General features: G+C 45.7%; 1 protein-coding gene across 2 annotated transcripts; it reads left to right on the forward strand.

Annotated features, from left to right (window-relative positions):
* The first annotated feature begins 7,157 nt into the window (after positions 1-7,157).
* Positions 7,158-13,808, forward strand: LOC125550515 (uncharacterized). Of its 2 annotated transcripts, none has more exons than XM_048713530.2 (15): positions 7,158-7,448; positions 7,553-7,641; positions 8,229-8,295; positions 8,383-8,498; positions 9,116-9,182; positions 9,300-9,348; positions 9,521-9,606; positions 9,817-10,070; positions 10,162-10,217; positions 10,937-11,022; positions 11,596-11,688; positions 11,999-12,344; positions 12,470-12,972; positions 13,095-13,323; positions 13,399-13,808. In XM_048713530.2, the coding sequence occupies exons 1-15, from the start codon at positions 7,206-7,208 to the stop codon at positions 13,590-13,592; spliced, it is 2,478 nt and encodes an 825-aa protein (XP_048569487.2). In that variant the 5' UTR covers positions 7,158-7,205; the 3' UTR covers positions 13,593-13,808. The 2 variants fall into 2 exon arrangements, with proteins under 2 accessions (XP_048569487.2, XP_048569488.1); XM_048713531.2 differs by having other exon boundaries at positions 7,380-7,448; positions 8,388-8,498.
* Positions 13,809-13,890: the final 82 nt, after the last annotated feature.

Consider the following 13,890-nt stretch of genomic DNA (forward strand, 5'->3'; position numbering starts at 1 on the left):
CCAAGGCGTGGATAACACCCCGAACTCGGTCTTCTGAATACCAGGGGCTTCGCCGAAATTTAAAATTATAGAACTCTATGGCTAAGTGAGAGTGTTCATGCATTATAGTCCGATTGCCTTGTTCGTTGTGCTGAGCGCCTCCCTCGAAGGACCCAAACATGGGAAAAAGAGCGCTCAGGTTTATCCCCAAACACCCCAGCACTAGCGGCACGGGGGCAGAAGCCGACGACTCGCCATCTCTCAGAATTGATAAACAGCCGCACAGAAGGTAATATTTTAAATTCCAACAGCATTGCTTAGCACATATGAACAAGTTTTCAGCGCACGGGACAAAACGAGCGAGTTTTACTCAAAAATTACATCCCTAGAACATTCATCCGCCATAAGGCGGGCACCCTTCAGAACATCCTTATAATAATTCTCGGGCTTGCGATGCTCTTTCCCCGGCGGTGACCTGTCCTTCACAAGCTTCTCAGCATCCAGCTTCCCCAATGCACCTTAGCACGGGCAAGGGCCCTACGGGAACCTTCAATGCAGACGGAGCGCTTGATGACTTCGAGCCTTGGACAGGCCCCCACCAGCCGCCGCACCAGCCCGAAATAGCTCCCAGGCAGAGCCTCTCCAGGCCACAGCCGAACTATGAGGCCCTTCATGGCCTGTTCGGCCGCCTTGTGGAGCTCGACCAGTTGCTTCAGCTGGCCGCTCAGGGGCACGGGGTGTCCGGCCTCAGCATACTGAGACCAGAATACCTTCTCTGTCGAGCTGCCCTCCTTGGCTCGATAGAATGCGGCGGCATCGGACACGCTACGGGGAAGATCTGCGAATGCTCCTAGAGAGCTCCGGATTCGGGCAAGTAACTAGTAACTCACGTTTATGTGTTTGCTTTGCATAAAGAATGCCTTACCCGCCGCTATCTTTTTCACCGCATCCAACTCCTGGAGGATCTTCTGGGATTCGGCCTTGGCAGACTTGGCATTTTGAATAGCCACCGCGAGCTCGGACGCTCACGTCTTTGAGTCAAGCTCCAAACTCTCATGTTTTTTCATGAGAGCCTGGAGCTCTTGCCGCACCTTGCCAACCTGGGACTCATACTTCTCCCGCTCGGTGCGCTCCGTGGCCGCCGTCTTCTCGGCCTCGAGCAGCGCTTGCTTAAGGGTCGCCACCTCAGACGTGGCCCCTACAATAGCCACGATAATCCTGTCATTTTTTGCAATTGCACTTTTTATATATATATTTAAACAAGGTATTTCTTACCTTCCTTGTCCTCGAGCTACTTCTTGGCACGCCCAAGCTCTTGCTCGGACTGCTCGAGGTTCTGCTTTAGCGTGTCCACTTCCGCAGTCAGTGCGGCGGACGCCAGCAGAGAAGCCTACATACGCATATTGACTCCTTTTTGTTAGACTCCTGTGAATTTTATTTGATCCTCTATTCGGCTTTTCTTCCCGAACGCCAAACAGAGCATCAGGGGCTACTGTCTATGCGGTAATATTATTTACACATTCTTTACTTACCTCAAAGCCTGTTAAAAGGCTAGCACAAGCTTCAGTCAGTCCGCTCTTGGCGGACTGAACCTTCTGGACCACCGCACTCATAATGGTGCGGTGCTCCTCGTCGATGGAGGCGCCTTTGAGCACCTCCAACAGATTGTCCGGCACCTCCGGTTGGACGGGGGTCACCGGCATGGTGGGCCTGCTCCTCTTGGAAGGAGGTCGCCCGCCGGACTCTGGAACCTTTGAAGGTTCCGGAGCGGCATCCGGCCTAGAGCCAGACTTGGAACCCTGGGGGGGGGGGTTTATCCCCTTTACTCCTGGAGTCCGGGAGGTCGCCTTGCGGCGCCTCCAGGACCACCTCCTCCTGGCTAGGAACCTGTCGGGACAACACTTCGGCGTCGTCCGTAGGGCGGGGGGAGGTAGCCGTCGGAAGCGAATTCACATCCGACGAGTACAGTGAACCGCTCGACGGCGCGTCGAGCCGGTCTTTGGGTGGGCTGCATTATCATATTCGACATAAGGGAAAGCTGTGCAATAAAGGAATACTATGAATTACTCCGGTATCCGGATACTTACGATTTCGCCAGGGGCTTGGCCCTGAGCGGCCACTCCTCTCCGCCGTCGTCGGCGTTGGTGGAGTAGTCCGAAGGAAGGGTTTTCCCCTTCTTGGACCCTTCGGCCTCCCCAGTGAGGGCGGCCTTCCTTTTCTTCTATCCCCCCGCTGGAGGGGGAGAGGTCTCTTCTTCCTCCTCCTTGTCTCCACGGGAGGAATGCGCCTTGGAGCTGTCGGATGATGAACCCGACACCTCCTGGCGCCGGGCACTTTTTCGAGTCCCCGTGGCCTTCTTCGTGGCCTTCTTCTCCGGCACCACATAGGGTGCCGGAACCAGCAGCTTCGCCAAGCGGGCATCGGCTGGGTCTTCGGGCAAAGGAGCCGGACAGTCGATCTGTACGGACTTTGCCTGCCAATCCTGTCAAAGGTAAGGGAGCTTAGATCCCGCATAGAGTTAAACTATGAAAAACTAGTACCCTGTAAAAGGTACAACCAACTTACGCGCTAGCGTGACGCTGCGCGATGAATCCGCGATCCTCGGTAGCAGATGCGGGAGCCCCGACGCCCTTGAAAAGCACCTTCTAGGCATCTTCGTACGTCGTGTCGAACAGCCTGCTCAGAGTTCGGTGCTGCGCCGGGTTGAACTCCCACAGATTGAAGGCCCGTTGTTGACACGGGAGGATCGGGCGGATGAGCATAACCTGGACTACGTTGACAAGCTTGAGCTGCTTGTCCACAAGGGTTTGGATGCATGTTTGCAGTCCAATCACCTCTCCTTTGCTGCCCCACGACAGGCCCTCTCTTTCCAGGACGTGAGCCGCGTTGGGGGTCCGGACCAGAACTCGGGGGTTGCGACCCACTCAGGGTCGCGCGGCTCGGTGATGTAAAACCACCCCGATTGCCACCCCTTCAGGGTCTCCACAAAGGAGCCCTCGAGCCATAAGACGTTGGGCATCTTGCCCACCATGGCGCCTCCGCACTCCGCCTGGTTGCCGCGCACCACCTTCGGCTTGACATTGAAAGTCTTGAGCCATAGGCCGAAATGGGGGCGGATGCAGAGGAAAGCCTCGCACACGACGATAAACGCCGAGATGTTGAGGATGAAGTTCGGGGCCAGATCATGGAAATCCAGGCCATAGTAGAACATGAGTCCCCGGACGAATGGGCGGATAGGAAAGCCTAGTCTGCGGAGGAATTGGGGAAGGAATACTACCCTCTCATGAGGCCTTGGGGTGGGGAGGAGCTGCCCCTCTTCGGGAAGCCGGTACGCGATGTCGTTAGACAAGTATCTGGCCTTCCTCAGTTTTTTGATGTGTCCCTCCGTGACGGAGGAGACCATCCACTTGCCTCCCGCTCCGGACATGGCTGGAGAAGGTTGAGGTGGGAAGTGCGGACTTGGGCGCTGGAGCTCGAGTGCGCGAAAATGGATAGGCAAAGGAGGAAGAAGGCGTAGGTGAAAAGGTGGATCCTTATCCCCTTATATGGGTGGACGCAACTACGTGTCCCCACCAGCCTGGTAAAACTCGCTTATCTCGAAGCGCCGTAATCAATGGCGCAGTTGGGTTACCCACGCCCATATTGATGAGAATCCCGGAATAAGGGGACACGATCTCTGCTTCGACGAGACGTGCCAAGGAAACCGCCTTGCATGACACGCTGAGGTGGGACAATGAAACGATTCGAATAAAGGCTTGGCCGTGGCGATGACACACTACGGAATACGTCAGCAGATTAGATTTGTGTAAATATCATTCTCTCTATGGCAATATGTAGAAACTTATTTTGCAGAGCCGGACACTATCTTTGTGTTCAAAATCTTCTATGAAGTACTTGGAGGAGGAACCCGCCTTGCAATGTCGAAGACAATCTGCGCGCCGGACTCGTCGTCATTGAAGCCTAGTTCAGGGGCTACTGAGGGAGTCCTGGATTAGGGGGTGTCCGGATGGCCGGACTATACCTTCAGCCGGACTCCTGGACTATGAAAATACGAGATTGAAGACTTCGTCCCATGTTCGGAAGGGACTTTCCTTGGCGTGGAAGGCAAGCTTGGCGATACGAATATGTAGATCTCCTACCATTGTAACCGACTTTGTGTAACCCTAACCTTCTCCGGTGTCTATATAAACCGGAGGGTTTTAGTCCGTAGGACAACATACAAAACAACAATCATACCATAGGCTAGCTTCTAGGGTTTAGCCTCCCCGATCTCGTGGTAGATCTACTCTTGTACTACCCATATCATCAATATTAATCAAGCAGGACGTAGGGTTTTACCTCCATCAAGAGGGCCCGAACCTGGGTAAAACTTCATGTCCCTTGCCTCCTGTTACCATCCGGCCTAGACGCACAGTTCGGGACCCCCTACCCGAGATCCGCCGGTTTTGACACCGACAGTGCCCTTGGAGGCAGCGACCAGACCTTTACAAGCAAGGTTGGGGCTATCTCCACAACTTAATTGGAGACTCCCAACAATACCACAAAGCTTCACCATAATGGAATATGGCTTCGCGGTGACCTCAACCATCTAGGGTGCTCAAACACCCAAGAGTAACAAGATCCGCAAGGGATGAGTGGGGGAATCAAATTTCTCTTGGTGGAAGTGTAGATCTAGGCCTTCTCAACCAATCCCTCGAGAATCAACAAGTTTGATTGGCTAGGGAGAGAGATCGGGCGAAAATGGAGCTTGGGAATGGAAGAGATAGTCAACTCGAAGAAGAAGACACCCCTTATATAGTGGAAGAACAAATCCAACCGTTATCCACCAACTCAGCCAGCGTGGCACGATACTACCGCGCTGGGGATGCGGTACTACCGCAAGGGCACACGGTACTACTGCAGTGCCCCGCGATACTACCGCCCGAGCAGCAGAGACCAGAACAGCCCTGAAGCTGTGAGGCAGAGGGCGGTAGAACCGCTGGCGCGGTACTACCGCTCCCCCTTGCGGTACTACCGCAAGGCAGGGATGGTTCAGATTTTGGGAAGGCACGAATATATAATAATACATCCATGGCAACTTCCACTGAGATGGGATCTATGCAAAAATCCGACACGGTAGTACTGCAAGCCAGGAGCGGTACTACCGTGCGGGGCGCGGATGTAAAAAATTACATCCGCTCCTACTGCCGCGCCAGCTGCTGAGCCTGGCCAGAGCGCATGGTACTACCGCACACCCGGCGCGGTACTACCGCGTAGGACGCGGATGTAAAAAATTACATCCGCCCCTACTACCGCAATAGCAGCAGCGCCTGGCCTGAGGCCACAGTACTACCGCTCCAAGGAAGCGGTACTATCGTGGGCACTTGCGGTACTACCGCGCCAGAGGCCGATACTATCGCAAGGGCCTGCGGTAGTACCGCGGAGCGGTACTACCGGATGCCCCAGATCAGCAAACACGACATTTTTGCATACACAAGAAAAGACGGAGGATGCTCCATAGTGCCAAAGGAAAATCGATGCAAAGGAGAATATGTGTACGTGATGATTCCACCCAAACCTTTCCAAAGCGGACCCCCTCTTAATAGTATGGCTTTCCTACGACTCAAATTCACCGAAAAGAAACATAGAGAAACGTCGTCTTCAATAGTCTTCGAGGGCACCATATCGTCTTGTGCCTAGTGATGAAGTGTCTGAAATACTCAATGCACATGATTAGTCCGCAAAAATATCATCATCAATCACCAAAACAACTAAGGGATAAATATGCCCTTACAAGTGGGACTAACTAATCCATCCCACTTAAATTACTTTAATGGGCTCCCATTGAAAAGGAAAAAATAATAGTCGGGCTAGCCCACCTTGCCCGCTAAGCTAGACAACCCCGATGCCGCAGCATGCTCTCGCCGCCACGAGTCCTCCCCCGTGCCCCCGCTCCCTCCTTCTCAAGGAGTAGCAGGAAACTTCTTGACCATGGTCTCAACCTGAAAACCACTAGGAAAAACGGGATTGATCGGATCCGAAACAAAGTACGAGATCTTCTTCCATAATACTAGAACAGACTCATCCTCACATCACTTTGCTTCAAGAGGACGTATCTCATGATGACGACAGCGTTGGGAGGCTCATCCCAAGGGTGCACATGGCTGGACCTCCAGCCGGAGATCGCGTCCACCTCGCTGCCGTCTGCGGCCCATGGAGCTCCAGCGCGCGGCTGCTCCCCCTGCTATTCTAATCACCCTCTGCCTCATCACCGTTTTGGTGGAGTTCACACAGCTCAACATCTATGAAGTGGGCGGAGCGAAGGAACAATGTTGCTCTTCTTTGTTGCTCGGTACCGCTCCTCAGTTGACTGCTCTACTTTGTTAAGTGGGATCCCACTTATCCCATTTAATCCATGTTAGTTTTGATGGGATGCCCACATTCTCAACACCAAATTGTATCGGGACAAGATGGATTGTGGTGGGACTCTCACCTATAGTCCCACCTCCAGTCTGACGTTTAATGGATACTGAAGAAGGTAAGCTTAGAATGCATTCCTGTTGCATAATCTTTTGAATAGTTGAGCCAGGTCCTTTTTGATTCACGTGATTCTAAATACAGAGGAAACGAAAAAAAACCATAGTAGGATTTTGACCCATCTAAACCTACGTAATTTGGTTGTTGAATTGTATAAACAGATGCTAAAACTTCTACCAAATTTAGTAAAAGTTTCCTAGAAATTCTTGTACAAGTTTCAACCCTATGAATCAAACGAACATACATAGAAACATATTCCTTTGAATCGAAAGAGACGCTCAGGCCTCCTTTGGTTTAGAGAAAATTCACAAGAATTCTAGAGGATAGAATTCTTATAGGATTTTTTCCTGTAGAACCCTTTGGTTCATAGGAACGGATTCATATTTCTACATAGGATTGGTTCCTATTCTCCACATTTCATAGAAAAATAAAAAAGAGTCTAGACTCAATGAAAAAATTCCTTTGGTGTCAACCGAATGACATCTTGTTTCCTATTTCTACTCATAGGATTTGAGATACATGTCATTTCATTTCCTACAAGATTCCTATTCCTATGATAATCCTATTCTACAAACCAAAAGAGGCCTTAATATATGGAGTACGAGTTCCTTGCAAAAAAAGAGAGTACGAGTTATAATCTTAAAAAAAAAAAACCCTCCCACGCAGCTATTCCAGCACCCACAATCCCCGCTGACACGAGGGCGAGCAACATGATAGCCATACGGACACCCATCTCGCTCCTTCACCTCGCCGCCGCCGCCGGCCAGAGGAAGCGATGCGCCGGAGGCCACAGGAGGCGCCGCCACTTGAGCGGGGCACCCGAGAGCCTCTGGAGGCGCGCCCCCCGCCCTCCCCGCTCTCCCGCGCCAGCCGCCGCCGCGGCCCGCAGCGAGCCCAGCACCTCATCGCTGCCACCGCCCCTTGAGAACGCTGCCTTCGAGGAGTACTACAAGGTGCGGCTGCTTGCTCGTTCAGCCACACGTTGTAAATAAATTTTCTATTGAAATGTGGTTCCTTACCTTATGGCCTGCGTGCACATGTTTATGATGCCTCGCAGGAGCAGCGAATCGTTCGCGAAGAGGAGTGGGACGCCTTCATGAGTGTGCTCCGGAAGCCATTGCCAGCCACTTTTAGGGTCAATGCTAGGTGATACTGCTTTCTCTGAAATGATGTGATGCACTTGCCAGTTACCACATTGGCATTCCTTTCATCCCTTGATTTAGACTAATTCCACATTTTTGGGCACAAACATTGCTTGTTGTATGTGCATTTGGACTGGATCCCCTGTTCTGTTCTGTTCTGTTTTGTTCATTCCTCTGCTTTCTTACTCCTAGAAACTGATAGCCCCTTCCAAATTATGTGTAGTGTGATTTTTGTTCACAAGCTGGGCTCTACAGAATTGCTGATCCGGGATTTCTAACCGCAAACCGTTGCAATCACTAATAGTACACACAAACGTGGCATGCTAATTGTGACTCACTCCGAAAATTCATGTACTTTTTGGGCAAATAATTCCGATCTAGTCATTGCATGTGGTACCTTTACCAGCTGAAGTATTTCTAAAATATATACTAAACAAACCATAGAATTGGAGGGTTACTTTTTCTAGGCAATACCATGCTCCTTTCCCAGACTATTACTTTTTGTATGTTTAATACAGTGACGATTAGTTCATTCTTCTGGCCATGTTGGTCATTCTCACTTAATAAGTTGAAGTTACCTTTTCTTTTCAGCTGCCGTTTTTTGAAAGACATTTGCTCCAGATTAGAAAATGACTTCAGGAGATCTTTGGAGAATGAGGTTACCTCTTGCTTGATTTATACACTTCAATTAATGTCAGTTCTTGTATTTTCTGATCATTTCTTAACAAAAAAACTATTTGCAAAGGTTAGTGATGAATATGGAGAATATGCTCTCAGTCCCTTGCCTTGGTATCCAGGCAATCTTGCATGGCATTTGAACTTATCTCGGAAGCAACTGAGGAAAAATCCTGCACTTGAGAGGTAGTAAAATCACATGATGTTTATTTTACAATAATCTTTCTAATGGTATTGTGTAACCATCTGTCTTCATGTTGTAATCAAAGTTCTCCATGCACCAAATATGTGCCTTTAAATTCTGCAACATTCCTGCCTCAATGAATTCTTGCAGCATATATCCAAATTGTTGAGTTTGTAACACTCATATATTAGGTCATGTGAAATCCACCTTCTCCTTTTATGCTTTGCTTTAAAATTCTTATACTATTCATAGGTAGCAAAACCTGTCATACATTTCATTTGGGCCTTTATTATACATTTCATGAAATATTTTGGGAGATTTTTAGAGTGCCAATTGAAAGTAATTACACAGAATTAGCTCAGATATTCATATTGTGCAGCAGATTAGCTACTCTTTATGTGTATAAAATAAGACTGCCTACTGAACTGTGAAATTTGGGGAGTGCTTAGTTTCATCACTTGCCATTATTAATATACTGTAATATCCCAACTTATTTGCCCATGTTTTGTTCACAATCAGATCATTGTTATACTTAAAAATGAGTTGCTGTTGTAACTTGATGTACTTTTGTATCTTTGATTATACCACGATTTGTAATTTAACCATTCGTACATCCCAGTTTTCATGAGTTTTTAAAGCACGAGAGTGAGGTTGGTAACATAACCAGGCAAGAGGCTGTTAGTATGGTGAGCAACTCTTATCTAACATCTCATGACTATTTTTTACCTCAGCTATCATGTATTTTAGTATCTCTTAGCAATCTTACATTACACCATGTTTTGATATTGACATAATTTCTGCAGGTGCCACCACTATTTCTGAATGTACAAGCTGGCCAGCATATTCTTGACAGTATGTTAGCCTATTACTCTTGGCCATAATCATAGACTCCAGTGTGTTCATACAAGTTGACTGCCTTCTAAACTATTATCGTATATTAGGACTCTTCGATTTGATAGGGAGACACAATAACTCTGTAATATATCCTCGCAATCTACTTATCTGTTTTTTTAATCTTGTGCAGTGTGTGCTGCTCCAGGATCTAAAACGTTCCAGCTACTTGAGATGATTCATCAATCAAAAGAGCCAGGACTACTTCCAACAGCGCTGGTACTGTGATGAATGTCACATCTGTTACATATAGCACTACAATCTGATAGCTATGTTTCCAGAGAAGTTCCTGCTGATATGCAGAAAAGAACTTTGGTTTCATTATATATTATGTGTAGCTAGCACGACACTTGTTATAGTTCACAAAATAATAATCAGAAAGAAAGTTGTGGTTATACATGTTCCTTTCCTTTGTGAGATTGTTATTAGGTCATAGCTAACGATTTAAAAGTACAAAGATGTGACGTCCTCATCCATAATACAAAGAGAATGTGCACTGCCAACCTGATAGTGACAAACCATGAAGCGCAAAGCTTTCCCAGTTGTTCTCTTGCAAAGGATGATTCAGAAACTTACAAAGATCACTGCAAACCACAAAGGCTAGAATTCGACCGTGTACTATGTGATGTCCCCTGTAGTGGTGATGGAACACTCCGGAAGTCTCATGACCTTTGGAGAAAGTGGTAAGCAATTAAGCATTGAGCCTTAATTCCACTACTGCTGTTATGTTTCCATTCAGTTTTTAATCAGGTTCATAATATGTGCACTGTTCAGGAGCTCAAGCATGGGAAACGAATTTCATCTTCTCCAAGTAGACATTGCTATGCGTGGTAAGGTTTCCTATCATGCGAATTGTAGATAATACAGTTTCAGGGATAAAAAACACAAAATACAGAAAAATGCAACGAGAGAGGAGACGGGTATAGAGATAATTCAACATGTTATCAACTACTCCCTCTGTCCCATTATAGAAGATGTTATTACCTTGGTTCTGGGTGTAACCACTTCGCTATATGTTATCTTGGTTCTGGGTGCTGATATTTTTGCAAACCAAGTTATCAGCTATGAACCACTTAGTTATATGTTATCAACTATTTCATGACCCTGCATATGATCACCACCTTTCTACTTAGAGATTTTTGAAGGGCTTCTCTGAAATAGTTATTATAAAAGGCATCCGATTATAAGTGGTAATTCTGCTACTAGTGGAGGAAGAGACACCAGTAAGAGCAGTCGTCAAGACCAATTAGATGGATCCCACACTTTGAAAAGAGAGGCATCTGCTTAATCACATTTGAATTAAGCATTTGACTATTTGTTTTCCTCCTTTCTTTCCCAACATGGTCAGAAACCTGTATCCATGAGTTTTGAATCTTCAAGGTTTATCGAATGGTAGAACCGAAGTTTTGAATCTTAAAGGTTTATGGAATGGTAGAACCGAAAATGGTGCTGAATATAGTTTGGATCTGTTTTGTGGCCAAAATGTATGTTAGTTGAAATTTCCTTATTAATAGCACGTAGTATCAAAATTTTAACTTTGTTTTTTCAGGTATTGCCTTACTTAAAGTGGGTGGAAGGATGGTTTACTCAACTTGCTCAATGAATCCTGTCGAAAATGAAGCTGTTGTAGCTGAGGTATTTGTTTGATTTTAGGAGCATTGATGCATTATAGATTCCACCTACTGTTGAGCAAGTAGAGAGTATTATCTTTTACAAGGTATAGACTGAACTTGAGCCAAATCTGTGTGCACTTGAGGACCTTTTGGAGCACCTCTAGGTTTGTCCTTCTAGTTGGCTAGTTGCCTTATTTGTCTTATAGATATAGCACAGCAGAAGTAGGCCTAGTGATGTACCTCATGAGTAAGCTTAAAATGATGTTTACTTAACATGCTCCCTAATCCAGATATGGGGCTTAAGACAAACATAAGCCCGTCTGAATTGCCTAATCATACGATTCTTGATAGAGTTATTTTCTGGGCAGCAAGATTCTAGTGGAGTACAAATGACAGTTTTCATGCTGATCAACTAATGCAGTTGGCTGGTTAGCAGCTACCATTTCTTTCTGTGTATTTTATTGCAACTATGCGGGATCTCAGAACCTGGATATGTATAGAGCCTTTCTACATTAATCCTTTTCTGTACTCGTTTCTTTATTTATGTTGCATTACATAATTTGTCATCGTATTTGTTATTATTTTACATAATCAGCTTCTCCGGAGAAGTGGAAGCTCTGTTGAACTACTTGATGTTTCTGGTGAGCTACGAGAATTGGTCCGCCGCCCTGGACTTAACACTTGGAAGGTTAGTTGACACATATCCACATCGTGATTCTCTTGCTATTCTGTTTTCTCTGTGCTCTGTCCACAATATTGGTGCTTGTCCCTAACTATTAGTTTCTATCTTTTTAAATATTTTTCTGTGTTCAGTCCACAATATAAGCGCCTGTTGTTTCTGCTAACTATGATATTACCGAATTCAACCTTTTTCTGTTTGGTGCTCAGTTGAGCAGTTGCTCAATACTGGGCAATACTGCATACTAGTAGATATAAGGTGCCAAAACTTTGCTCTTCCAATCTGCTTTCCCCAATGGTTCCCCTCGTGACTTTTGCAGGTGAACGATAGAGGATCTTGGTTTCAGACTCATGAAGATGTTCCTGACAGCAGGAAAAATGTAATATTGCCTAGCATGTTTCCTTCAAGTACAAGCATCCACGAAAGCCATACAGTGTATAGCAGCTTTGCCGTTAATTCAGAGTGCAATGTGCCCTTGTCAAGAAATTTCAACATTGAAGATACAAACAATTTTAATTGTGATACAGGTGGCATTTCCAGTAGTAATTCCACTCAAAGCTTGGGTTCAAAATTTCCTCTGTACCGTTGCATGAGAATTGTTCCTCATGATCAAGATGGTGGGGCATTTTTCATTGCAGTTATTCGTAAACTGTCCCCATTGAATGGTAATCTTTTTATTATTATTTTTGCGTAAGATATTCTTTATATTTCATAAATATTTCCATACGTTCTGATTTACTGATATGCACTATCATTGATGCACTTAAATGTATTCTTGACATTCTTTCAGAAAACCAGGTGATCAAGGTGAGAAAAACTGAGAACCTGCTCTTGAAAAACAGGACAGTGAAACTTCAGGAGCAATGTCAGCATAGAATTGTTTCTGAAGTTCTTGATGATAACAAATTACTTGATGAACAGAAAAAATTAAGCTTGGCCAACCAAACTTCAAAGGATCACAACTTAATTGAAGTTCAGATGGCATCTGATGATGTAGAATACAGTCAGACAGAATCAGGCGATAGAAGTCATAGAACGAATAAGTTAGATTACCGACACAGGTGGAAAGGGATTGATCCTGTGCTATTTTTCAAAGATGAGGCTGTGATAAAAAATATAGTATCTTTCTTTGGTATCGAGGAATCGTTTTCACTCGAAGGTCGTCTGGTGACAAGAAGCACTGATAATGCAAGGAGAATATACTACATATCAAAATCAGTACGAGACATTTTAGAACTGAATGTACAAGTTGGTGAGCAGATTAAAATTGCTTCTCTTGGCGTAAAGATGTTTGTAAGTGTTCCAATCAGGCAGATTTTAATATATTTTAATGATTATATGCATTTTCATGGAAAGAGTGCATATTTTCTTTGACCTATGCAATGAACTAACTCAGTTTCTATGTTTACTTTCAGGAAAGGCATAGATCAAAGGATGGCTGTTCATGTGCATATAGGCTATCTTACGAGGGGCTGTCATTGCTCTTCCCATACATGAGGAAGCGAATATTACACGCATCTCCAGTTGACTTCCAGCACCTTTTACAATACCGAACCATTAACTTTGCTCGTTTTGCCGATGCTAGATTCGGGGAGGAGGCTGCATCTTTGATGCCTGGTTGCTGCGTTGTAGTGCTGCGTGAAGGTAACATTATGCCCTATGCAGTAGACCTGAAAGAACCCATGACTTAAGGTAATGTAAATCTTGTTAATATTTCAGGGTATCAAATCGCCGATTCCATAGCCAGTGATCCCTCCCCAATCGCCATTGTTTGCTGGAGAGGAAAGTCGACTATGAATGTTTTGGTTTCTCCGGCCGATCGGAAGGAACTGCTAGAATATCGCTTTGGGATCAAAGCATTCAAAGTCGAAGATGAGAAATCCAACGAAAACATCGATGCATTCATTAGCTGAAGGGAGCCTATAACAATGTTGTAGATGGATGATCAGAACTTGCATTCCAATGAGGCATAGTAAACAAAGTTTACCGGTATTGCCAGGATTTGCTGCTGAATGTTGAAGGATTATTTAGAGCAACCCGAAGGTGGCATCTGCTAGTTTCCAGTGCACATTTTTCACTAATCTTATTTGTAGACAAGTTAATTTCATATGAAAAAGAAATGATAATAACTTTTGAGAGTGCTAGATCATGCACCGTCGAGCAAAAAACATGTCACCATGAATTAATCCATACCAACTTAGGAAAAAGGGG

Source organism: Triticum urartu, chromosome 4A, assembly GCF_056163025.1.
Source record: "Triticum urartu cultivar PI428250 chromosome 4A, HENAU_Tu73, whole genome shotgun sequence".
NCBI lineage: Eukaryota > Viridiplantae > Streptophyta > Magnoliopsida > Poales > Poaceae > Triticum > Triticum urartu.

Coding starts and splice junctions, on each gene's coding strand:
- LOC125550515 (XM_048713530.2), top strand. CDS start 7,206: ATGATAGCCATACGGACACCCATCTCGCTCCTTCACCTCGCCGCCGCC. Junction 7,449..7,552: donor CCTTCGAGGAGTACTACAAG/GTGCGGCTGCTT, acceptor GATGCCTCGCAG/GAGCAGCGAATCGTTCGCGA. Junction 10,071..10,161: donor CATGACCTTTGGAGAAAGTG/GTAAGCAATTAA, acceptor TGCACTGTTCAG/GAGCTCAAGCATGGGAAACG.